Source organism: Felis catus, chromosome X, assembly GCF_018350175.1.
Source record: "Felis catus isolate Fca126 chromosome X, F.catus_Fca126_mat1.0, whole genome shotgun sequence".
Lineage (NCBI taxonomy): Eukaryota > Metazoa > Chordata > Mammalia > Carnivora > Felidae > Felis > Felis catus.
In genome coordinates, this window is record NC_058386.1 from 112025466 (window position 1) to 112050131 (window position 24666).

Here is a 24666-nt window from a genome sequence, read left to right on the forward strand (position 1 = left end):
GTTTGGAGCTGAGCATCTCTGAATCCCGGTGGACAAGGGGCAGGGATCTACTCCCCGCCTTCCCTTTCCATAGAGTCGACCTCCAGCCTGGGAAGGTACCGGAGAGATTAAAGGAGGGGCCTGAGGCTGGGAAAAGAAGGTTGGTCCCCATCCATCGTACGTTCGTACGTTCGTTCGTTCGTTCATTCATTCATTCGCTCACTCATTCAATACGCACTAGACACCACACCCCGTGCTAGGATAGCTTAGGCTACGAAGATGAACCAGAGCCGGCGTCGATCCCGGGGAAATCATAAAGAAACGAGCCAAAGCCACGTTTCCCACGCGGAAGAGGGGAAGGAGGCCCGTCTTCTTGGCAGCAACGCAGAGCCGCCCCGCCCGCCCCATCCACTCTCCCAAGATGGCGCCCGCCGAGGGGGGACGTTCCCACGCCTCCTGCTACCGCCCGCCGCGGCCCCCGCGGAGCCCGAGGTCCCGAGGCGCCGCGGCCCCCCGCGGCCCCCCGCAGTCCCCGCGCCGCCAGCCCAGGAGGCCCGGGTGGGCAGCGGGGCGGGACGGCTGCGCGCCTGACGCCCCGCCTCCGGGGCCCCTGAGCCGCCTGCCCGCTCGCCCGCCCTCCCGTCCGCGTCGGCGGTTTCTGACGCCACCGGAGGCGTGTCGGCGCGACCCGCGACGTCGCGACGCGCCAACAATGGCGACTGCGTCAGCCTGAGCGGGCCCCAGTCGGCCAGCCAGCTCCAGACCGTGCCGCGCGAGCCGCGGGGGCCGCGAGCGCCTCGGACCGGGTCGGCGGCGAAGGCGGCGGCGGCGCGCGTGCGCGTGCGCGCTCCTGCCACAGCCGGGGTCGAGCCGCGGCGCCGAGGCCCCGCGGAGCGAGCCAGGTGGGCGGCGGCGCGGCCAGGCGGCCAGCAAGCGGCGCGCGCAGCGGGCGGGAGGCGAGGGGGGCGGTGCGGGCGCCGGGCGGCCCCGATCTCCCGGGGGCTGCTGGGGCGCCGCGGGGAGGCGTGCCGGGGGGCGGCGGGCGCGGGCCGAGCGCGGCCGACCCTGCCTTTCTCTGTAGCCTCCGGCAGCATCTGGGCCTCCACGCTCGCCGGGATCGTCCCTTTCCTAAGTCGGCAACATGAGCGGCAACAACTTGGATGGGAACGACGACTTTGACGAGCAGTTGCGAATGCAAGAACTGTACGGCGATGCCAAGGACGCTGACACCCAGAAGGAACCCGACGGACAGCCCGATTCTTTCGGGCAGCAGCCGGCTGACACCCCGTACGAGTGGGACCTGGACAAGAAGGCTTGGTTCCCCAAGGTAGGAGCGTGGCGCGGGCGCCACTGCAGAGCGGGCCCTCCTGGCCAGCCCTCGCGGGGCGTCCCTTTTCCGTTTTCTTTGCTGAGGTCCCGAGTGAGCGCCCCCGCCCCCCCCTCCCCCCTCCACGGGTCGCGACGTTTCTTTTTGTTGTGTCTGTTGCAGAACCGGTGTGTAGAGAAACGTAAATCGGTACGAGATGCCTTAAATGCAATTTAATTCTTAAGGCTCTTCTATGCCTTATGAATTTTGTCTGTGAAGGTCACAGTTGGTTATTGCATCGGTGACTGCTTTTTATTGCAAAGAGGAAACACACCAAGAGCAAATTTAGTAGTTGTTAATCTAACATAGGCAACCTCACTTACCCTAGGAAATTCAGATGTTTGTTCAGCTGATGTACTGTGTGCAAAATGCAGCTTCTTGGTTTTGGGGGGGGGGGGTGGGGAAGTGGCCATTTGTATCTCTTTTTGGAGTCAACTTTCTAACTCTCCTTCCTATTGAATTGTGTCCCTAGGCGTGTGTGTTTGAACTGAATAGCCACAGGAATAGGACTAGAGGGGCAAAGAATAGTTACCGAGATCTGTGTCGATTTGTGTAGAGTGCTTGGAAATTAAGTATATTATCCCAGCTTGGAAGTAACGTAACTGGCGTTAACTTTGTTCTGTAAACTTTTCGGTCGAAGTATCCTGTTAATCAAAGTCTCCTAGGGGTGGAAAAAGATACCAGAAGCACACGAATCAGCTTGCAGGCTGGTAATATAAACCGTGTCTCCACTGTGTAATTTGACTGTTATTCTTAAAATTACTTATTTCAACTTTTTTACTTTCCATTCTGTATTTGTGTATATATATTCCATTCCCTCAACCTTGTTGAATTTCTCATTTTGCTTGTATTGCGGTGCCAACGCCAGTGCAGATTTGGTTTCTGAGTACTTTTCACAATAGCCTGATCACGGATTCATTTGTGACTCTGTCTCTTTATGTTATGGAAGCCCATACCTCTTCAAACTTGGAGTTTTAAATGTGCATAACATTGATCAGAATGAAGATAGAACTCTCATTTCTTTCGTTGTGCGCCTGTGCTTCCCCCCCCCCCCCACCCCCCTAAAAGCCAGGAGGGTAGATGTGAGCTGAATTTGTTCTTAATTTGTTCTGGCACTAAATGATCGTGTGATTTCATTAGTGAAAGAGTTAAAATAAGCATTTGGTTTTATAATTGTTAGCTTTATTCTCTGTGTAGCGAATCAGTCCCATTCTGCGTCCTCTCTGCGCGCAGATACTCAGATATTTGGTGTGCGTACACTTCTGTGTATCTCTGTAGCAAAAGAAAACTGGGTTCCGTTGTTAGATTCTTAGTTGACGGTCGGTTTTTGTTCTGTTTTATTGTTATCTGGTCCTTCCTTTGTTGTATGTACTTTAGCCTTCGGCAAGTAGACCGTAGAGAGGTAGTGATTTATAAATGAACCAACTAGAAACCGGGCCAACATCACTTAAAATGCCAGTAGCGTCTCAGAGTTTCGTGGTGATAACCCAAGTGCCCGTGTCTTTTTTTGTTTGTTTTTTTAATCATTTTAGGCACCTTTTCTGTGTAAGGTGACTCTTCTTGTATTTACGCTGTAATCACAACAGCCCATTATCTGCAGAAACACTTCTGGGTCCAGTTGTATAACCATGTTGCCATTTAACACAATGTTAAACTTTTTCTGGGAAGAAAACATTTTTGAATTTCTGTATGTGTGTGTGCTGAATTTTTTGTTTAGATCACTGAAGATTTCATTGCTACGTATCAGGCCAACTATGGCTTTTCTAACGATGGGGCGTCTAGCTCCACTGCAAATGCACAAGAAGCCACTGCCAGGACTGCAGAAGACCCTCCTCAAAGAAAAACCCCTGAACCCAGTGATCCCAAAAAGAGGGGAGAAAAGAGAAAGGCCGAATCAGGCAAGTGGATTTAACTTGCAAAACAGGAATGTGAAAATTTTTGATGTTAGTTATGTGCATATATAGTTACTGTCGGGAGAATAATACCAGCTTGAAGGAGGCATGAGATGAGGGCTTTTTAATGATACGATTATTTGGGTTCATATATTGGCTCTCGCACTAACTCGTGGGCATTGGGTAGGCTGTTGCAGTTCTGTGCCTCAGTTTCCTCCTCTGCAAGCTAGAGCTATTGCTAGGGGATTATCGAAGGTTTTGCTGGTAAGGTAATTTTGTTACACGTTTTGAGTTAAATTGAACTCAAGGCAATTTTGTCTCAGCTTGGCCATGTCTGACACAGTAGATTGGAGTCAGAAGCAACTTACACATGCCCCAGCCTAAAGTCAGCTCAAGGATGAGTGTCTTTTTAAGGCAGTATGAGAAGCATAAAGAACCGAGATAACGAGCCATACTTTTTCAGACAGGGTTCTGAAACTGTGTGTCAAAAGATCCAGTACTTTGAAAGCTGGACAGTGATTTGAGTCCGTCTCTCTTGTGCTAAGGATAAGAAAAGAGTCCTGGAAGTTTCAAGAAACTGCCTGGTTTCATAGTGTGACTCTTACCTTTTCTTGCATGTGTTCTTTTTTTTTTTTTCATTTTTAGGATGGTTTCATGTTGAAGAAGACAGAAATACAAATGTATATGTGTCTGGTACGTATACCCTCAAACAAAGTTAGCAAAGAAAATACCTGGTTTTGAGATTTTTTTTTTTCACAAAGTGCTCTTTAGTTTTCTGCTTTTCCAAAATCTGTTGGTTTTTTATCATTGTGTCACTTTTTTGTTCGACTGCTTGCGTTTGTGAGGAATTTGGCTTTTGTTAGTTACAGAGCTGAGAAAAATTAAGTTGTGTGTAACTTTGCATGCTTGGGGTCTGCTTTACGTAACTTACGACAGTTTGCCCCTTCGGCAATACAAGGCTTAAGCAAACTGTGATTTTAATGTATATTTGAATACATGAAAACATGAAATTTCCTCAATTCTGTAGCTGGGAGATTTTTTACGTGCATTTAGAAAATCAAAATTGTGGGGCGTCCGGGTGGCTCAGTCGGTGAAGCGTCTGACTCTTGGTTTCAGCTCAGGTCATGATCCCCAGGGTCATGGGATGGGAGCCCCGCGTCGGGCACTGCTGACTATGGAGCCTGCTTGAGATTCTCTCTCTCTTTCCCCCTGTGCCCCTCTCCCTGGCCCACTCTCGCTTTCGCTCTCTCTTTCTAAAAAAAAAAAAAAAAAAAATGGAAATTATGTTCATCTGAGTTGTAGATTTCTTTCTTTCTTTTTTTTTTTTTTTTTTTGAGTTGTAGATTTCTAGCTGGTGGAATGCTTACATAGCCCTCACTGTCATTGTCTTTGTAATTTTTCTCCCCTCCTGTTACAGGTTTGCCTCCAGACATTACGGTGGATGAATTTATACAGCTCATGTCCAAGTTTGGCATTATTATGAGAGATCCTCAAACAGAAGAATTTAAGGTCAAGCTTTACAAAGATAACCAAGGAAATCTTAAAGGAGATGGTCTTTGCTGTTATTTGAAGGTTAGTTATGTGGTCAAGTTTCTCGTCGTTCCATGTGTAACTCAGGAACCAGGCCTGAGAACTATTCAAAACAGGATGCGAAAGAAAACTGAAATTTCAGATTGTGCCTGTGTGTATCGCGTCGGCGAGGTTATTGTTCTTTTAGGAAAGTGCGTTACCAGGTCAAGGTGTTACGTAAGTCCTGTGACTGAAGTGCTACTTTTGTCTTGAAAGGATTCTCACTGCAGAGATCTCTCTAGGAGTATAGGCATAAAGTCTGCTCAGAACACATTTTAAAAATCCACAAAGAAAAGAAAGCCAGTAACATTTTATTTGCCCCCTGGAATGAATTGGACCAAGGTGTGGCAGACTCCAGCCCCACTGCCTGTTTCTGTAAATAAAGTCTTACTGGGACGTGGCCACATTCATTCATTCGTTTCCTCATTTGTCTGTGGCTGCCTTCGGGCTCCAGCGGCAGAGTTGAGTGGTTGAGGCACACAGCACGTGGCCCACAAAGCCTAAAATATCGACCAGCTGGCCCTTTGCAGAAGTCTTCTGAGCCCTGAATTAGACCCTAAAGGAGATGGTGGGGTCCGCTTACCGCTTTGAAATGCATTTTCGATGGGAGCGAAGAGAGGGCGGTATTGATAAAAACTTGCAGAACTTGATGTGTCCGTGGTAGCATAAATTGCACAGGGAAAGCCCCACGTCAAAGGTAGTCATTGTTTCTGGAACGCCTCTCACCTTAGGGGCACGCGTTCTGCATGACTGCAGGGTACAGAAGCAGTGGGCACATTGATGACCGGTACCCATGTCATGGAAGGGGAAAAATAATTAACGCAGTAAAATCGTAGTGACCCAACAACAGTATCAACACCACACGTGTGTTGCGAGTGTGCAGCATTTCAGTGAAATCAGACAGGGGGGAGGGGGAGGGTTAAGCTGACAGCTCTCCGGAAGATAGGTTTTGGGGCTGGTTCTTGAACGTGACGGGGTCATACGTGAGTATGACCGTTACAGGCAGTTATTAATTTTCAAATACAAGGAGAGCTGAGGGTTTTACGAGTTCTTCAAGGGTTATTAAAAATCTGTAAACAGATTCTTAGAGTTTGATTGGATTTTCTTAAACAAATTTTTTTTTGTTTATTTCTTTACTTCGAGAGAGAGACAGCACGAGTGGGGGAGGGGCAGAGAGAGAGGGGGAGAGAAAATCCCTCTCTCTGCATTGGCAGCGCGGAGCCCGACGTGGGGTTCAAAATCACGAAACCGCAAGATCGCAACCTGAGCCGAAACCAACAGTCATAAACTTAACTGACCGAACCACCCAGGCACCCCAGTTGGATTGGATTTTTCATTTTTTTTTTTTTTAAAGAGAAAAACGAGGTTTTGAGTAACTTTGTGTATACAGTTTTAGGATCCGTAACAGCGTAAGGTTGGCCAGCCAGTAAATTAAGCTCCAAAAAAATCGCTGTTCTGGGATCCGCATTTGATTGTGCGGCCGAGTTCAGTTCCTTTTCGTGTCCTCCTCGGGTCCTCAGATCTTGGACTCTGTGTAGGGCCGCCGGCCGCCCCCTTTGCCCAGAACCTGCAAAGGTATTCAATGTCCAAGCTGTCAGATAGTCACCTTCACACTGTCTCACAGACCTCCGTTTTAACTGGGGAACAAAAAAAGTAACGGCTCGCTGTGCTCTTCCCAGTTCTTGAGGCATCTAGCCTTTTAAGGAGGACTGTTTTAGCATTTTAAAACCGGAAGGTACCTTAGAAGTCACGCGAGTCCATTTGCCTCATTGAGACATTGAGACTCCACGGGACAGCACCACTTACTATTCCAATAACGACGTGATTCATCGAGCACCCACTCCATGCCGGTCCCTGTCTCTTAATGTGCATTCTTCCTCTTAATTATATCAAGCACCCTGCAAAGAAGGCATTTCTCTTCCCATTTTACAGACGAAGAAATTGAATACCTTGCCCAAGTTCACATAGCTGGTTGGGGGACAGCCGCGTCCAGAGTGCAGGTTTCCTCATACGGCATTCTGTCTGCTTCTTTACCTCAAAGGAGGTAGTTAGTGATGAAACCTTGATTGTGTGTGTAGTCCTCATTCACCAAGAAAAGCTCCCAGAGGTTTCGGGTGAGTGTGCAAATTCCTGACTGTCTCATTTTACCTTTATAAAGAGGGAGTCCGTGGATCTCGCATTAAAACTTTTGGATGAAGATGAAATTCGAGGCTACAAGCTACATGTCGAAGTGGCAACGTTTCAGCTGAAGGGGGAATATGATGCCTCAAAGAAGAAGAAGAAGTGCAAAGACTACAAGAAAAAGCTGTCTCTGCAGCAAAAGTTTGTGGTTTTGTTTTCCTTTTTGAAAGATTTCTTGTAAATATCCGAGAGCACGTTTTTGGTAGAGCCGCCTAGTTTTCTTCCATCAAATACGCCTCTGAATTATTGCTTAATTAGATTGTCAGAGGGCTTCGGTGATCTGTGCGGTAGGATGATCTGGCCGTGTTTTTATCTTCTGGTGTGTTTATCCGTAATACGACGTGGGCTTGAGTGAGACTCTTTGGAAGAAGTTGAACATCGGATTAAATAAAGCAGTTGAGGTTGCTATATCAGAGCCAGTAGTTCACTTTTGGTGCGAATGGACATCAGCTACACTAGGAGGTAACGCGGTATGTGTAGGCTATGGGCTCGTTGATAGGTGTTGGAAATTAGAAACGATGGCTTTTTAAAAAAATTTTTTTTTAATGTTTATTTTTGAGAGAGACACACAGAGCAGAGGAGGGGCGGAGAGAGAGGGAGACACAGAATCCGAATCAGGCTCCAGGCTCTGAGCTGTCAGCACAGAGCCCGACACGGGGCTCGAACTCACGAACCGTGAGATCATGACCTGAGCCAAAGTCGGACGCTCAACTGACTGAGCCACCCAGGCGCCCGAGGAAACAATAGCTTTTATCACTATATTTACTGTGTGGTTGTCCGTGGTGTATACGTGATGTCATCAAATTGCTACCACTCCAATTGGCTGGGTAATATGCTTTTTGAAATCTTCTAGTTTTAAGAAGTTAGCCAAAAGGATAAGTGCTTTGTTTTCTCAGAGTGAGTTCCGATAACACTTCTAACACTACGCTCAAACCAGCGGTAAAAGGATCAAGAAAGCATTTAGTTGTGATGTCCTATCGTTTTTACGGGAACGGGTGGACTAAATACCTACCAATTTTCTAAAAACTGTCAATGAAATTTAAGGTTGTAACAGATTTTATGTTCACATATTTCAATGCATTTTGTTCTTCGCAATCATAAAACGGCTAAAAAACCAATACGATTTGAACACGTTTCTTGCCCTCAGAGCATAGTCGTAAATACTGGATAGTTATAAATGCTAAATAGCCAGCACTTTTACAGGAGTCTCAATGGAATGTTTGTGACCAGGCAGCAGTTCTGAAAAAAAGATACGTCCTGGGGATTTCAAGACACTGGGTCCGTCTTTGACCCACCCGTTATTTTTACTTTAGAGAGTTCTCCGAATAGGACTGTTGTTGTGGAATCACATCTTTAACGTCCTTAAATACCCCGTAGAGGATTACTGTAACAAGTCCTCATCTTCTCTCCCACAAGTATGAAACAAAATTTCGTACGAGTTTCTCGTACGAAACAAAATTGAGTTTCTTGTTACTGCTTTGTTGCACCAGGCAGCTGGACTGGAGACCCGAGAGAACAGCTGGCCCGTCCCGAATGCGCCACGAACGAGTTGTCATCATCAAGAATATGTTCCATCCAATGGATTTTGAGGTAAGAGGCGGTATTCTCACTGACGGAGACGCTGGTTGTGCTGTTTGTCCCCAAGGGAACCCAGAGCTCCCCTCGCCCCGTCTGTCTCGTGCCGCGCCCTCCGCGTCCACGCGGTCGGCAAGGTAGGAAGACGGAGCCAAGAGCCCCCCGCAGTGTTCGGATTTTCCCGTGGTTAGCCTAGGGCTCCCTTAGCTGTCTCCCAGGGGACGCCCACACTGCGGCTGCGGGTGGCAGCTCCCTGCTTACGGGAAATCATTCAAAATATAATCACGGAAAGATTTCCGGGCGCTGCTTGTAGATTCTGAGCGCCGTCCGGCAAGTGCGGGCTGCTCTGGGTGGGGCGTCAGGTTAAGGAAGTACAGCTCCTGGTGTTGACGTAGGGAAGGTTTGTTCTTCCAGACGCAACTCGGACAGAATTGTTCCGTGGCTATCGGGAGGACTTTGCAATACCTGACGCCCGTGTACAATTCTAAGAACCGCAAATAAACATAGCCTCGCCAACCGGGCCGCCTCGTGCCGCGTCCCGCCTCCTGTTCTCGTCGTCTCCTTGCGTAGACCCGCGGGCTCGTTTGTGAAAGAACTTTTCTTCATTCCCTGCCTGGGTCCTGAAATTCATGATAACCAGTTACACATAAGGTAGAGAAAGGTGACAGGTAGAAAGGTAAGCAAACGGAAAGATAACAAGCTACAGAAGAAGAAAAAAAAACGTTCACAACGTAAAATTCCAGGTTTACAAATGATCCACTTGCAACCAAAGCCCTTCTGTGCATTTAAACAGAATGGCCCTTTCATTGTAGCCCCCTCCGAGAGGACCCCGGAATGGTCTGTCGAGCTCCAGCCCAGCCGATAGCGATGTGACGGGGTTCACTGTGCACCTGTGGGGTCTGCGTATCTTTTGAGATCATTCGGGAGACACATGTGGGCAATACGTAACGTTCGATGTCTCTTCTGAGTAGAATTCTGGAGAAGCTTGAAATAGAGCAGAACTGCTTCAGGCTTGCAGTGATAATGGCGAATGTTCAAAAACCACACAGGTACACATGCACGCTCTTCGAAGCACTCTGCCTAAAAAATACTCTTTGGTATCAGGGTGAACAATGTGAAGACTAAGATATTTAACGTAACTTCAGAGGGTCTCCAGTATTTTATTCAAAGCCTTATTTATTTATTTATTGGTTGTTTTTTCCAAAGCCTTATTTAAAAATGCATGTCTGGAGGCACCTGGCTGGCTCAGTCAGAAGAGCGTGTGACTCTTGAGCTCCGTGTGGTGGGTTTGAGGCCCCACGTTGGGTGTAGACATTATGGAAAAATAGATAGATGGATAGATAGATAGATAGATAGAGGCATCTGGGCGGCTCCGTTGGTTAAGTGTCTGACTCTTAATTTCAGCCTAGGTCATAACCTCATGGTTCGTGAGTTCGAGCCCCATATCAGGCTCCGTGCTGACAGTGTGGATCCTGCTTGGGATTCTCTGTCTCTCTCCTCTCTCTGCCCCTCCCCTGCTCACACACGCTCGCTCACTCTGTCTCTCAATAAATAAATAAATAAATAAATAAATGCCTGGCAAATTTGAATACTAGGAGATGACGAGTCAAAATCTCGATGCAGATGTAAGTTTCTCATTATGTATACCAGCGCTGTCCAATAGAAATAGAATGTGAGCCACATGTGTGATTTAAATTTTTCTGGTAGCTACAGTTAAGATATAACATGAGGGGCGCTTGGGTGGCTCAGTCGGTTGAGCGTCCCGACTTCAGCTCAGGTCATGAACTCGCAGTTTGTGAGTTCGAGCCCCGCATCGGGCTCTGTGCTGACAGCTCGGAGCCTGCTTCAGATTCTGTGTCTCCCTCTCTCTCTGCCCCTCCCCTGCTCACGCTCTGTGTCTCTCTGTCTCTCAAAAATAAATAAGTGTTAAAAAAAAAGATATAACATGAGATAGGGGAAATTAATTTTAATGATGAATTTATTTAACCCAATATATCCAAAATATTTTTAATTTCAACATGTTATGTAAAATATCAGTGGGTTACGTTGTGCGGTTTTTTTCTTCCCCCTTTAGTGGCAAATCTTCAAAATCTGGTGTTCATTTCAGACTTGGAACACACCTCAGTTTGAACTAGCCACATTTTAAGTGCTCGGTAGCCACATGTGATTAGTGGCCACCGTCTTGGCCAGTGTAGGTTTAGTTTGGAAATATGGTTTATTCCTTCCTGGGAAAACAAAACACCACCCTGGGAAAAAGTTAGGAGAGTCGTGCAGAAGGTTTCAGTGCATCAGTCTGATTTTTTAGTCTCCAGCCCATTGCCTGCCAAGCGTTGTCTTTTGAAAATTTCCATTTTCAGCTCTGTTAAAGAGTTTTCCTACGGGAGGGAACTGTTCTCTTTAAGCTTCAGGATACTACACAGCGGTGAGGATATATTCATTTTTCAAGCTGGTATAAATGAAAAGGGAGAGTGGGGCGCCTGGGTGGCTTGGTCGGTTAAGCGTCTGACTTCGGCTCAGGTCACGATCTCGCGGTCCGTGAGTTCGAGCCCCGCGTCGGGCTCTGTGCTGACAGCTCAGAGCCTGGAGCCTGTTTCAGATTCTGTGTCTCCCTCTCTCTCTGCCCCTCCCCTGTTCATGCTCTGTCTCTCTCTGTCTCAAAAATAAATAAACGTTAAAAAAAAAAAATGAAAAGGGAGATACAGGAAGATTTTGGCTCAAATTTGATATCCTCGTAGGAAAGGCCCGAGACTTTGCTACGGAAATAAAGAAAAGGATGCTACTCCCCCCCCCCACCCCGCCCCTACCCGCAACAGTGGAATCCCGCCTAAATGTATTAAATATTTTGAACCAGTTTTGTATGTTTTTACTAGAATCCTGATTTCCCTTGGTCAGTAAAGTAGAGGCATTGGTCCAGCCGTCTTAAAACTGGGCCGGCCTGAGGTGGCATTTGACTTGTTAGAATTTTGTAGACCTTAGACAAGAAGAGCTAATTTTACGCAAAACCTCTTTTTGTTTGTTTGTTTGTTGGCTGGTCAGAGCGAGAAATTCGATTCTCAGGATGTGTACTTACAGAAGGGGGCAAGCCCGTTTTAATCGCGTGTGTTTCTTGCAGGACGATCCACTGGTGCTGAACGAGATCAGAGAAGACCTTCGAGTGGAGTGCGCAAAGTTCGGACAAATTAGGAAGCTCCTTCTCTTTGATGTAAGTCCTTTCGGTTTAGTAAGTTATTCCCAGAGGTCAGCGGGCCCCAAATCTTAGACTCGTGGCTGCCATCTAGTGGTGGTCATCTGTTAGCAAAAATTAGATGAGCTTGGATTGCAAGGCAGGGCTTCACTGGATGGTCAGATACTGTCAGATGAAAGAAAGCACGAGAAAGATGTGTGAGACCTGGTGGTTTCCTGTTTGCCCGCCTTTCCGCCTCTTTGTGAATTATTCTCCTCCATGTTCGAAGAGCAATCCAGCAAAAATATTTTTCGGTATGTTCCCCTTGTTACCCGTTTCTTACGTCCAAGAGCGACACAGAATAATGAAAAGAGTCACCATTTATCGATTGCACACGAGTTACGTTACATGTTCCCTCGCCTAATCCCTCATGATCCTTTGAGGTAGATGGGTGATAGGTGCTAGGTCGAGCACCTTGCTCAAGGTCACTCAGCTGCTAAGTGGCAGAGCCCCACTGGGGCTATTTGACTTGAGAGTCTACACTCGTTAACAGCTCTGCCATCTTGCCTCTCTTTAGACAGGGTTGTCAGTAGAAACATTTCCAAGGACATCCTGCTCGGTTCTTGATAGACAAGATTAAGCTAAAGCAGCCGCTAGCTTCAGGTCACTGGCTGGGGTCCAAAGGAAGAAAGGCTTCGTACAGAAAACGTTTAAGCTCAGGTTATCAGAACACCACCACTACGCGCCTGTCTTGTCAAACGTGTGCGTTTTATTTTTAATTGTCTCATTCCTTCTCTTGTCTTTCTAGAGACACCCAGATGGTGTGGCCTCCGTGTCCTTCAGAGATCCAGAGGAAGCTGATTATTGTATTCAGACTCTCGATGGAAGGTGGTTTGGCGGCCGTCAAATCACTGCGCAAGCATGGGATGGGACTACAGATTATCAGGTAAATTCCGTAACTGTCAAGGGCACAGCAGTTGTTTCCTTACCAACAAATACTGGGCTGGTGGTCCTTTGGGTTCCGTTTAATCTGTTTAATGTAACAGTACTTCTTCTAAATGATACTTTGCATTCAGAGCCTCGAAAGAAAAACGTTTTAGTCTTTCAGTTTAGAAGCCTAAAATTTGGAGGCGTGCTCAGAATAGTGATAAGTAAAGTACAGGCAGAGTTCAGATATTACCGGTTTCGTTGGTGAGACATCTCTGGAGTACTGTGCTGTTGGGCATTTATTCAAGCGATGTTAAAATCGACTCTAGTTAATCAAGATGTTAAAGTTTTGCAAACCGGAGATAGAAGAATGTTCTCATTTCCTAAGAAGAGACGCCTTATAAAATCAGGTACTTGCGTCACTATCAGAAGCATGCAGAGAGATCGTCACTTCTTTTTGCCTGAAACTTATTTTGATGGCAGTTCCCATTTCTCCACAGGTGGAAGAGACCACAAGAGAAAGGGAGGAAAGGCTGAGAGGATGGGAGGCTTTCCTCAATGCTCCCGAGGCCAACCGAGGCCTTCGGCGTTCAAATTCCGTCTGTGCTTCGGAAAGGGCAGGGCCTTCCAGAGTAAGGCATTTTTCAGAGCACCCTAGCACGTCTAAGATGAATGCGCAAGAGGCCACCACTGAAATGGCATTTGAAGAGCCTCTAGATGAAAAGAAGTTTGAAAAAACCGAAGATGGGGGAGAATTTGAAGGAGATGCTTCTGAGAAAGGTGCCGAAGAAAGTGGCCCCGAAAAAGAGGCCGAAGGCTGCCCCCAGAAAGAACCTGAAGAAAGCTGCCTCAAAACAGGGTCTGAGGAAGGCTGTCCCAAGAGAGAGCGTGAGGAAGACTACCCCGAAAGAGAGTCAGGAGAAGACAATCCTGAAAAGGAGTTTGAAGAGGGTAGTCCCAAGACAGAGTCTCAAGAGAATGGCCCCGAACGGGAATCCAAAAAGAAGAGGCTCAGAAATGATTACGAAGAGAATGGCCTTGAAAAGGAGTCCGACCAAGATGGCCCCAGCAAGAGGGGTGAGGAGGAGGAGAGCCTCCAAAAGGAGTCCGAAGAAGACGACTCCGAAAGGGAATCCGAAGAAGACTGCTCTGAAAAGCAGTTTGAAGATGGCTCCGAAAAAGAATTTGAAGAGAATGGCCTCGAGAAGGATTTCGAAGAGGATGGCTCCGACAAGGAATTTGGTGAAAACGTTCTTGACAGGGAGTTCGAAGACAATGACTCTGACAAATCGGAATTTGGAGACAGCAGCTCTGAAAGAGTGTTCGACGAGGAAGTCTCTGAGAGAGAGTTTGACGAAGAGTCCGATGAAAAGGAAGAAGGGGAAGACACCTATGAGAAGGTCTTTGACGACGAGTCCGACGAAAAAGAGGACGAGGAATATGCCGACGAAAAGGGCCTCGAAGACGCCGACGAGAAGATGTTTGAAGATTCAGACGACAAAGAAGACGAGGAGGGCGTGGAGGTAAAGGAAGACGAAGACGTGGATGAAAAAATGTTCGAAGAGGATGATTCCAACGGGAAACTCTTTGAAGATGAAGATTCCAACGAGAAGCTGTTCGACGATTCTGACGAGAGAGGGACAGTGAGGGGCTCGGGGAACGCAAAGGAGGAGGGGCCCCTGTCCACAGGCAGCAGCTTTGTCCTCAGTAGCGACGACGACGTCGAAGACGACATTTAATCCTTTACACTCGCTTTGTAGGGAGCTTCCCCTGGCTCCATTCTGCCTGTGCTCCAGGGCAGTTGCTAGTAGTGTTACATGCACACGTGCCTCGTGGTAGGATGCCATCAGAGTAATGCAGTGACGTTTTCATCGTACCTGTACTCAATGATTTTAAATCTGTGTTCATTGGCCGTTGAGTTAAAACTTCATAATATAATGCAAGTAAGCTGGGTACTTTGTCCTTTGTCTGATTTGTTAATTGCATGCACAATAATGTTTTTTAAACTATTCTGATTGAAGTTTGTGATACTCAAAAATAAAAATAAGTTGTTAATATGCTGAAACTGATAAGAGGACTCGGCGTTACATTGCATTTGAAATTCTCGCTATTGCTTAATTCTTACTAAAGTGTGGTTTTTGTGAGGATTTGAAAAAGCCCGTAGGAGTCTTCTTGCTTCCCCGCTTACGCTAGAACTTACGTCCCCACTTCCCCTCCCTAAACCAGAACATGTTACTAAACTTATAAAGCAGATAACACTCTGGAGTTTTTCCCTGCCCGGTCCTTGCAAGTTACTTTGATAATTGTTTTCCTTTTTCACCCTCTTCCCCCGGAAATTGACTCGTAGATGTGCAAAAATGAACTTCCTGAGGCCCCCAGCTTCCATTCATTGGAAATACGGAGGAGGTTAGAAATCTGTGTACTGTTGGGGCCCCTTTAGAAGCTGATTAGAGTTATGAGACCTTTCCCCAGAAAAATGTATGCACACACTACACGGCTTTTTTTTGTATACACTTTTCGGAGGTTTATGGATCCCCTGGAGTTTAAGATCTACTTTTGTCATGCATACTTTGGCTTTTTGTTCTACATTCATGGTGGCTAGTACTGTGTTCAGTTGTGTAGTCCCAATAAAAATTGGAGTCTTTCTTCATTGTGCTTTCCAGATTCAGTATTGGTGAATTGACTTCTGATGTAGTATTAAGAAGTTACTCTCGTGAATTAGAAGCATTAAAATAAACTGCCTTGGTGCTTTTTCATTATACCGTCTGTAAGTGTAATCATTACCCTCTTGAGACCAAAAAAAAAAAAAAAAAAAAATTATCTTCCGTACGCAATGGTTGGAACACGGAACCACAACACAGACCAGCTCCAAGGCCATTAGAAGGGGACCATTTTCTTTCTGACTTCTTTTCCCCTGCTCATTAATTTGGCCGATAACAAATATGCTCATTGTATTTGAACACCCTGGAAGCAAAAGTCACAAATAGCTGTAAAATGGTGAGTCATTTGCGAGATGGTGTCAGCAAACACATGAAAAAGCATGAAGCGTATACGCACAGTCGCCAGTTGACTAAGTAGTCGGACCAAGACGATGGAGTTGATTGTGAGGCAAGGACATGTCCTGGTAGCAAAAGAAAAGAACGATATAGGGGCGGGTTTTAAGCACAGTAGTGCTCCACGATCACCTGGCAACGTCTAAGCTTAATGTTCCTTCGGACTGCGTAGCTTACGTGAATCTCAAGTAGTGTACTTAACCCTGAATGTGTGAACCAGAAGTGGCTTCGGGGATGCCTTCAAGTCTCTAATAATAAACTTGAAACTCCATGTTAGAAGATAAAGGTACTAGGGGTCTTGGCAATATTCACAAGATACTTGAAATTCTTAACCGCTTTCTGCAAAAGAAACCTGATAAGGGCAAAATCGGAGTAATATGTTTTCCTCCTCCATTCATGATAACTGTGGGCTCTTCCTGAAGCCCCGAGCGGCCAAATCTGGTCGATTTAGAAGCCACTGCCTCTTCCTTTTCAGAAGGGAATCTATTTTTCTGGTATGAATTATTTGGGAATTCTGAGGCTTGGAGAAGAGGTAGGAGTTAGCTGATTTTCTCAATATGACTTTCCCGATGTGAATCTTATTATATTTTTTCTTGGAAAGTAAACTATAAACTTTTCAGTGTAATGCTGAGAAGTGCTCTTAATTGATTTGAGCAAAGCCATGGCTTGGAGAACAGGAAAAGGCTTATAAATGTCCCCTTGTAAGGATTTGTCAGTATTCTTAGAGATGGTTTTTTCCTTATTGAGTCTCCGATACAAACCACGTGCCTTTTTAAATTTTTTTTTTCAACTTTTTTTTTTGGGGGGGGGACAGAGAGAGACAGAGCATGAACGGGGGAGGGGCAGAGAGAGAGGGAGACACAGAATCGGAAACAGGCTCCAGGCTCCGAGCCATCAGCCCAGAGCCCGACGCGGGGCTCGAACTCCCGGACCGCGAGATCGTGACCTGGCTGAAGTCGGACGCTCAACCGACTGCGCCACCCAGGCGCCCCAACCACGTGCCTTTTTAAAAGACCGTCACATCATTTAAAATCCGACCGATGATTTTTGCCTCTACCCACGCCTCATTTACATGTGTGGCTAATTCATACCCAAATAAAATACTAACCTGACATAAGAAAAAAAACCCAAAACATGTTACAATTAGCCTTTTCTAAAATCACGAAGTGGTCACTGCAAATAAATAGGCTAAATTCTTAGACACCGGGTGTCCTAGGGATCAATTGCTGGAGGAAAAAAAAAAAAAAAAACCTTCATGGTCTCATGTTTACTTTCAGATGTTCAGAGTCGCACGGATTTGTCTCTTCACTCGGAACCGAGAGGGTTGTGATGCTATGGGAGGTCACACGCGTTACACGCATGTAGAAAGCAAAAAGCAGGGCAGCTTGTGACTAGTTTTCTGTAGAACTTCCAGACTATGACACTAAGATTCAGTCCTGGTCCCGGGCTGGGTAAGGAAAACTAGAGCAGCAGTGGCACGGAGGTGGCTTTGCTGCTGCCAGGGTTTGACGCCACACCACTTCCTAGTGCCTCTGCTGAAATAGCCATGATGACGGGAGAAGACTAAGGCTCTAAGCAGCAAGCGTTGCTCCACACCTGTCAGAGTGGCTAAAACCAACCCCACAAGAAGGAACAGGTGTCGGTGAGGACGTGGAGACAAAGGAACCCTCCCACACGGTTGGTGGCAATGCAAACCGGTGCAGCCACCGTAGCAAACAACACAGAGGTTCCTCAAAAAAATTCAAAATAGAACTTACCTTAGGATCCAGCAATCCCACTACCGGGTGTTTACCCGAAGAACACAAGAACGCTAATTCAAAGGGATACACGCATGCCCATGTTTATAGCAGCACTAACTACAAGAGCCGAGATATGGAAGCAGCCCCAGTGTTCATCGATTCATGAACGGAGAAAGAAGAGGTCACATAGGGGCGCTTGGGTGGCTCAGTCAGTTGGGCGTGTGACCTCGGCTCAAGTCACGATCTCGCATTCATGGGTTCAAGCCCTGCATCCCGCTTTGTGCTGATAGCTCAGAGCCTGGAGCCTGCTTCGGGTTCTCTCTCTCTCTCTCTCTCTCTCTCTGTCTCTGCCCATCCCACACGCGCACTCTTTCTCTCCCTCTCTCAAAAGTAAACAAACATTTAAAAAAAATTTTTTAAGAGGTGGCATATATATACTGTGGAATATTATTCAACCATAAAAAGGAATGAAATCTTGCCATTTACAATGACGTGGATGGAGCTAGAGAGTATAATGCTAAGTGAAATTGGTCAGAGAAAGACAAATACCCCATGATTTCACTCATACGTGGAATTTTTTTTTTCAACGTTTATTTATTTTTGGGACAGAGAGAGACAGAGCATGAACGGGGGAGGGGCAGAGAGAGAGGGAGACACAGAATCCGAAACAGGCTCCAGGCTGTGAGCCATCAGCCCAGAGCCCAACGCGGGGCTCGAGCTCCCGGACCGCGAGATCGTGACCTGGCTGAAGTCGGACGCTTAACCGACTGCGCCACCCAGGCGCCCAATACGTGGAATTTAACAGACCAAAAAAAAAAAAAAAAAAAAAAAAAAAAAAAAAAAAAAAAAATGAGCAAAGGAAAAAAAGAGAGACACAGCAAGAAACAGACTCTTAACTACAGAGAACACACTGATGGTTACCAGAGGGGAGGTGGGGGTGTGTGTGTGGCTGAAACAGGTGATGGGGACTAAGGAGGGTACTTGTGATGAGCCCTGGGTACTGGATGCAAGTGTTGAATCACCATATTGTACGCCTGAAACTAATACAACACAGTATGCTGACTACACTGGAATTAAAAGCTTAAAAGAAAAGTAATAAAATCTGGGGACACCTGGCTGGCACAAGTCGCAGGGGCACGCAAGTCTTGATCTCGGGGTCCCGAGTTCAAGTACCATGCTGGGTGTAGACATCACTCAAAAACGTAAATACACTTAGAGAAAAAATAAAGGTCGTTAAAAAATAAAAGAAGAAATAGATTTAAAGAGAAAGCATGTTTTCATTTGCCATTTCCAACTTATTCATAGAATTTAGATTTAAATAAAAGTGATGATAAATCTGCACCATCAGTGTCAAATTTCTAGACTCAACTGTATGTCTAAAGTTTGAAAATGTGATAACTTGACCTCTCTTTTTCTTGAAGTATTTTTTACCGCCCTTGTTTTTTTATTAAGTAATCTACACCCAACGTGGGGCTCGAACTCAGGACCCCAAGATCAAGAGTCACACACGCTGCTGGCTGAGCCAGCCAGGTGCCCCATGAGCTTGGTTTTTGGTGATTGATTCTTTTTATTGTTATTATTATTATTATTAATGTTTATTTTTGAGAGGGAGAGAGCGTGGGGGAGGGTCAGAGAGAGGGAGACAGAGGATTCAAAGCCGGCTCTGTGATAACAGTAAAGAGCCCCATGTGGGGCTGGAGCTCATAAACTGTGAGATCATGACCTGAGCTGAAGTTGGACACTTAACCGACGGAGCCACCCAGGTGCCCCTGATTCTTTTTTTTTTAAGTTTATTATTTTGAGAGAGAGAGAGAGAGAGAGGCAGAGAAAGAGGGAGAGAGAGAATCTTAGACAGGCTCCACACTCAGCGTGGAGCCCGATGCAGGGCTTGACCTCACAGATCATAAGATAATGACATGAACCGAAATTAAGAGCCTGGAACCTGCTTTGGATTCTGTGTTTCCCTCTCTCTCTCTCTCTCTCTCTGCCCCTCCCCCACTCACGTTCTGTCTCTCTCTCAAAAGTAAACATTAAAAAAAAATTTCACTGCCTGAAATGCCCTGACAGTGTTCTATGACTGTCGTCCAATAGCACTTAGAATAGAATCCAAACTCCTTGCTGTGACCCGCCCACGGAGCTCTGAATGGCCTTGCTTGCCTCTCCAGACTCATAGCAGACCGCCTCCTCCCAGTGCACCACTCTTCAGTCACACGGGCATTAGTTGTTTCTCATCCTGATGTCAGGACCTTTGCACGTGCCTTGGCCTGGGATGCTCCTTCCCCAGCCAAGCTGCACCTTTGTAATCCTTCAGAATGCTTCAGTATCGCCTACTGAGAATTCCTGACCACCTTAACCATGGTACAATGCCCCTCCTCCCTACCCAGCTGTCTTTCCATGCCTTCACCCCAGAGCCTTCTTCAGAGCAATGATGCACTCTAACACTATCTTGCGTTTGTGTGTTTGCTTGTCTTGTCCCCACCTCCCCCCACCCAGCAGTGTACAAGCTCAGTAACAGCCAGGCTTTCTCCTGGTCTCTGCTGTCTCTCCAATGCTTAGAGCAGTGACTGGCACGTGATAAACAAATACTTTTTCGGGACTGGGAAGAATCATCCAAAGGTGTCGTATTCTGTAAAGAACTCCGTATTTTTAGCGAAACGTGCGGAACTTCAAGTAGGGCAAGGGAAGAGGGAGTAATGACAGTTATCTGTAATATAAAACCAAGGAGATAATATTTTGCAACTACAAGGCTCACAGGTAGAGTTAATCTCTGTTTGGGGACATAAAAATTATATTATTGCAGTTTTATCACATCCTTGCTCATTATCGTCATGGGGAACTGGATTTGAATTATAGTAAAAAGGCCTTGGTAAGATATGTTAGACTTTCTAACAGTTAATCACCAGGACATCTCAGAGGGGAGCCTATGGAATCCACGTTTCTGGAAATCTTACTGGATGTAAAATGTCTTTCTTAAATGAATTATGTCAAATTTCCTTGGGAAAACACCTTGATTTGATTTCTTCTTTTTCTTAATTTTTCTTAATGTTTATTTATTTTTGAGAGAAAGAAACAGAGTGTGAGCAGGGGAGGAGCAGAGAGTGAGGGAGATACAGAATCTGAAGTAGGCTCCAGGTTCCGAGCCGTCAGCACAGAGCCCGACGCGGGGCTCGAACTCACGAACCTTGAGATCACGACCTGAGTCGAAGTCGGACGCTCAACTGACTGAGCCACCCAGGCGCCCCCACCTTGATTTGATTTCTAATATGACTTGTTCTCTGACTTCCCTACGCTCTTCTTCCCTGTCATTTATTCTCTCTACCTGCTCTGCAAACAACTGGAAACGTTACCAAAATTGCGTGTCTTTACAAACGTGTTTGGGTCCCTTCCAATCTGACGAGACACGGTCCCATTAACCATTCGAATGATCTCCGTCTCTGATGACAAGGAAGAAATGAGAGCCGGAGTCAAATGCAGATGCCAGCACCCCTGTAGGGATTTGGACCAGTTGGCATGAAGACTGTATTTCGTGTGTGTATTTGCCGATATTTCTGTTACAAATTCAGTCTTAACACCAAGGCCAGTTCTAGTTGGGCGTGGAAATCACCCAGAATGATGGTAGCAGGGATAATGGTGAAGTCCGTACACCTCTTCAAATGAATCAGCGGGAGCGTGCGAGTATATCCATGGAATACGAGAACAGGTCTGCAAGTCTTAGACTTTTTCTATCTGCGTCCCGTGCCATTGGGAGTTTGTTTATCAAACTTTCTGAAGCGGGGCCCCTGGCTGGCTCAGTCGGTGCAGCATGTGACTCTTGACCTCGGGGTTGTGAGTTCGAGCCCCCACATTAGGTATAGAGATTACTTGAAAAGAAAATCTTTTTTTTTAATTTTTTTTTAACGTTTATTTATTTTTGAGACAGAGAGAGAGACAGCATGAACGGGGGAGGGTCAGAGAAAGGGAGACACAGAATCCGAAACAGGCTCCAGGCTCCGAGCTGTCAGCACAGAGCCCGATGTGGGGCTCGAACTCACGGACCGCAAAATCATGACCTGAGCTGAAGTCCGTTGCTTAACCGACTGAGCCACCCAGGCGCCCCGAAAAGAAAATCTTAATGGGGGTCACCTGGGTGGCTTAGTGGGTTGAGCCTCCAACTTCCACTCAGGTCATGATCTCACGGTTCGTGAGTTCGAGCCCCGCGTCGGGTTCTGCGCTGATGGCTTGGAGCCTGGAGCCTGCTTCAGATTCTGTGTCTCCCTCTCTCTCTGCCTTTCCCCCACTCATGCTCTCTCTCTCTCTCTCAAGAATAAATAAACATTAAAAAAAATTTTTTTAAATCTTAATGGTAATTTCATGTTTGTGTGGATTCCCTGTATGTATCCCTATTAAATTTTATTTTTCCCCTGTGAAACAAATCTAAAAAAAAAAAGAAAAACTTTCTGAAGCAATAGTTCATCTGCTCATTCATTCAGTGAATCCAAACTATGGGTCAGACAGGTTTTTAGGTCTGGAAATACAGGGATTAACAAGAGGAAATTGAGGGAGAAAGAGACAATACTCACATATTTTTATTTTATTTTTTAATGTTTATTTTTGAGAAAGAGCACGTTCATGTGCGAGCAGAGGGAGGGGCAGAGAGAGAGAGGGACAGAAAGAGGGGGACAGAGGATCCAAAGCAGGCTCTGCGCTGACAGCAGAGAGCCTGACGCGGGGCTCAAACCCATGAACCATGAGATCGTGACTTGAGGTGAAGTCAGATGCTTCACTGACTGAGCCACCCCAGTGTCTCTCATATATTTTTAAAAGGTAAATTCAGATAGTGCTGGAAATAAATAAAATCAGGGTGATTTCCTAAAGACAATTAAAAAAATTTTTTTAATGTTTTTATTTTTGAGAGAGAGAGAGAGAGAGAGTGTGCGAGCAGGGGAGGGGCAGAGAGAGAGGGAGACACAGAATCCGAAGCAGGCTCCAGGCTCCGAGCCATCAGCACAGAGCCCGACGCAGGGCTCGAACTCACAAACCTTGAGATCATGACCTGAGCCGAAGTCGGACGCTTAACCGACTGAGCCACCCAGGCGCCCCTCAAAGGGATATTTCTAACTGCTGCGTAGAGAATGAACTAGAAGAGCAGAAAGGAGGCTATCTTGGTCGTCCAAGCAAGCAAAGATGGTGAGAAATGATCGGGTTCAGGACATATTTTGGAGGTGGGGGGACAACCGAAGGCTTCTGTCTCAGCCACCTGGTTTGAGATGTCTATCTGACATGTACACGAGATGTCAAACGGGCAATTTGATATGTCTTTAAAGCTCAGGATTGGAGTCAGAGCTGGAGGTTTCGATTTGGTGACGTCAGAGTATAGACGATATTTAAAGCCGGGAGACTGGATGAAGCGACTTCCGACATTCCTGCCACGTCTGACTCTGGTTCTGTTTGCTGTGTCTCTTCAAACTGGTTTTTGCCATTGAATGTCTCATCATTTTTTTCTTTTCTGTTGTCTTTTTAAACAATGTTTGTTTATTTTTGAGAGAGAGAGAGGGAGTGAAAGAGAGAAAGTGTGCACGAGTCAGGGAGGGGCGGGGGGGGGCAGAGGATCTGAGGCAGACTCCAAGCTGTCAGCACAGATCCCGACATGGGGCTCAAATTCACAGACCACGAGATCACGACCTGTGCTGAAGTCAGACGCTTACCTGGCTGAACCACCCAGGTGCCCCTTTCTTTTCTTCTTTTAAAGATTTTATTTTTAAGTGATCTCCACACCCAATGTGGGGCTCAATCCCACAACCCCGGGATCAAGGGTCGGATGCTCCATCAACTGAGCCAGCCAGGATCCCCTGGTGTCCCCAAAACTTAACTACTTACTAATTGCCTCCTGTTGACTGGAAACCTTGCCGATAAAATAGTCAATTAACGCACATTTTGTATGGTATATATTTTATAAACTGTATTCTTACAATAAAGTAAAGCTAGAGAGAAGAAAATGTTATTAAGAAACTCACAAGGAAGAGAAAATGCATTACATTCCAGGAATGTACTGTATTTATTGAAAAGAATCTGTGTATTAGTGGCCCCGTGCTGTTCAAACCCGTGTTCAAGAGTGAAGTTTCCTTCCTCCAGGTAAGTTAGGCTCTGATAAAAACCGGGCTAGCTCATTTCTCTTGAAGGCAGACCTTGTTAAGAAAAACAGAATGCTCTGGTGTGTTCCCAGTGGTTTGTTTCCCCCATTTGCCCTGCCAGAAACACGAGGGGGCATTTTTCTCGGATATTCAGTGTGAGAATCTGGCCAAGCTCCTAGAGCTAAAACTCACAAAGCTGTGGGGAGCCACCAGTGATCGGGTCCCCCTGGAGTCTTCGGTTTGTCAGACGTGTCCACGCTGAGCCTCCAGCAATGCGTCAGTTACACGTCCGGTTTTGCGGCCCAGCCCTGCTTCTCTCTCTCTCTGTCTCAAAATAGTCAAAAGACTCTGGGGCCAGTTCACCCGGACGGATGCAATCAGGTGGCCTTTGGCTGCGTAATTTGATGGATCACTGCGAGTTGTCTGGCACAACATTGTGTCCAGCAGTTTCCCCAACCTCATCCTACCGGGACCAAACACATTCCGTACCCGTGCTCGCTTTGGGAAATGGGCTAGCTTTTAAGTGCATTGCGCAGAACTGTCTGCTTAAAAGTCGCCTATTCAGTAGCAGTGGAAATCAGGCACACTGCAGAGGTGAGCGGCAGCCCTGATCGGTTCTGGAGCACGTGTGAACACGCCCTCAGGACTCCCAGAAACACTCGGGGGCGGGGACAGGGGCCGGGGTGGGGGGCAGGAAGCGGACCCGAAAAGGACTTAGGAGTCCTGCGAATGTAGGTGATCAACGGAGCTCGGATCATCTGAGCACTAAATGTCAAGGTGATCTCGTTCGTACGCAGGGACCCAAGAGGCTCTGGTGACGTGCTCCTAGAGTGGTGCTTCTTAAACATTAGCAGGTCTGGGCCTCAGATTCAGTAGGTCTGGGGTAGAGTCTGAGATTCTGCCATTGCTAACAAGCTCCCAGGTGGCTACTGTCGCTGCTGGTCTCCATAGGAGTCTGGCCTCGGAGAAGTGGGGCACAGAGAGGCTGATTCCTTCTCAGTGGAGGGGGTCAGGAAAGGCTTCATAGGAAAGGTATGTGAGCTGCAAAGATGCATGGATGTAAAGATGTGTTGGGCCTGCCAACAAAAGGAGTCGTCGAAGGGCACTCGTTT

The 24666-nt window shown here is 46.6% G+C and overlaps 1 protein-coding gene across 2 annotated transcripts; it reads left to right on the forward strand.

Moving 5' to 3' along the window:
• Positions 1 to 670: 670 nt before the first annotated feature.
• On the forward strand, positions 671 to 15411 carry HTATSF1 (HIV-1 Tat specific factor 1). 2 transcript variants are annotated; one of them, XM_023248895.2, is made up of 10 exons: positions 671 to 881; positions 1061 to 1306; positions 3063 to 3243; positions 3883 to 3930; positions 4655 to 4809; positions 6965 to 7128; positions 8478 to 8577; positions 11675 to 11764; positions 12534 to 12671; positions 13153 to 15411. In XM_023248895.2, exons 2-10 carry the CDS (start codon positions 1121 to 1123, stop codon positions 14389 to 14391), a joined length of 2301 nt encoding a protein of 766 aa, XP_023104663.1. In that variant the 5' UTR covers positions 671 to 881; positions 1061 to 1120; the 3' UTR covers positions 14392 to 15411. The 2 variants fall into 2 exon arrangements, with proteins under 2 accessions (XP_023104663.1, XP_006944103.1); XM_006944041.4 differs by lacking the exon at positions 671 to 881 and having other exon boundaries at positions 997 to 1306.
• The last annotated feature ends 9255 nt before the right edge of the window (positions 15412 to 24666 follow it).

What these genes read in the sequence shown, in the direction of transcription:
- HTATSF1 (XM_023248895.2), top strand. Translation starts at nt 1,121, where the DNA reads ATGAGCGGCAACAACTTGGATGGGAACGACGACTTTGACGAGCAGTTG. An exon ending in AAAGAGAAAGGCCGAATCAG is followed by an intron (nt 3,244 to 3,882) that starts GCAAGTGGATTT and finishes TTTCATTTTTAG; the next exon opens with GATGGTTTCATGTTGAAGAA. An exon ending in GGAAGCTCCTTCTCTTTGAT is followed by an intron (nt 11,765 to 12,533) that starts GTAAGTCCTTTC and finishes TTGTCTTTCTAG; the next exon opens with AGACACCCAGATGGTGTGGC.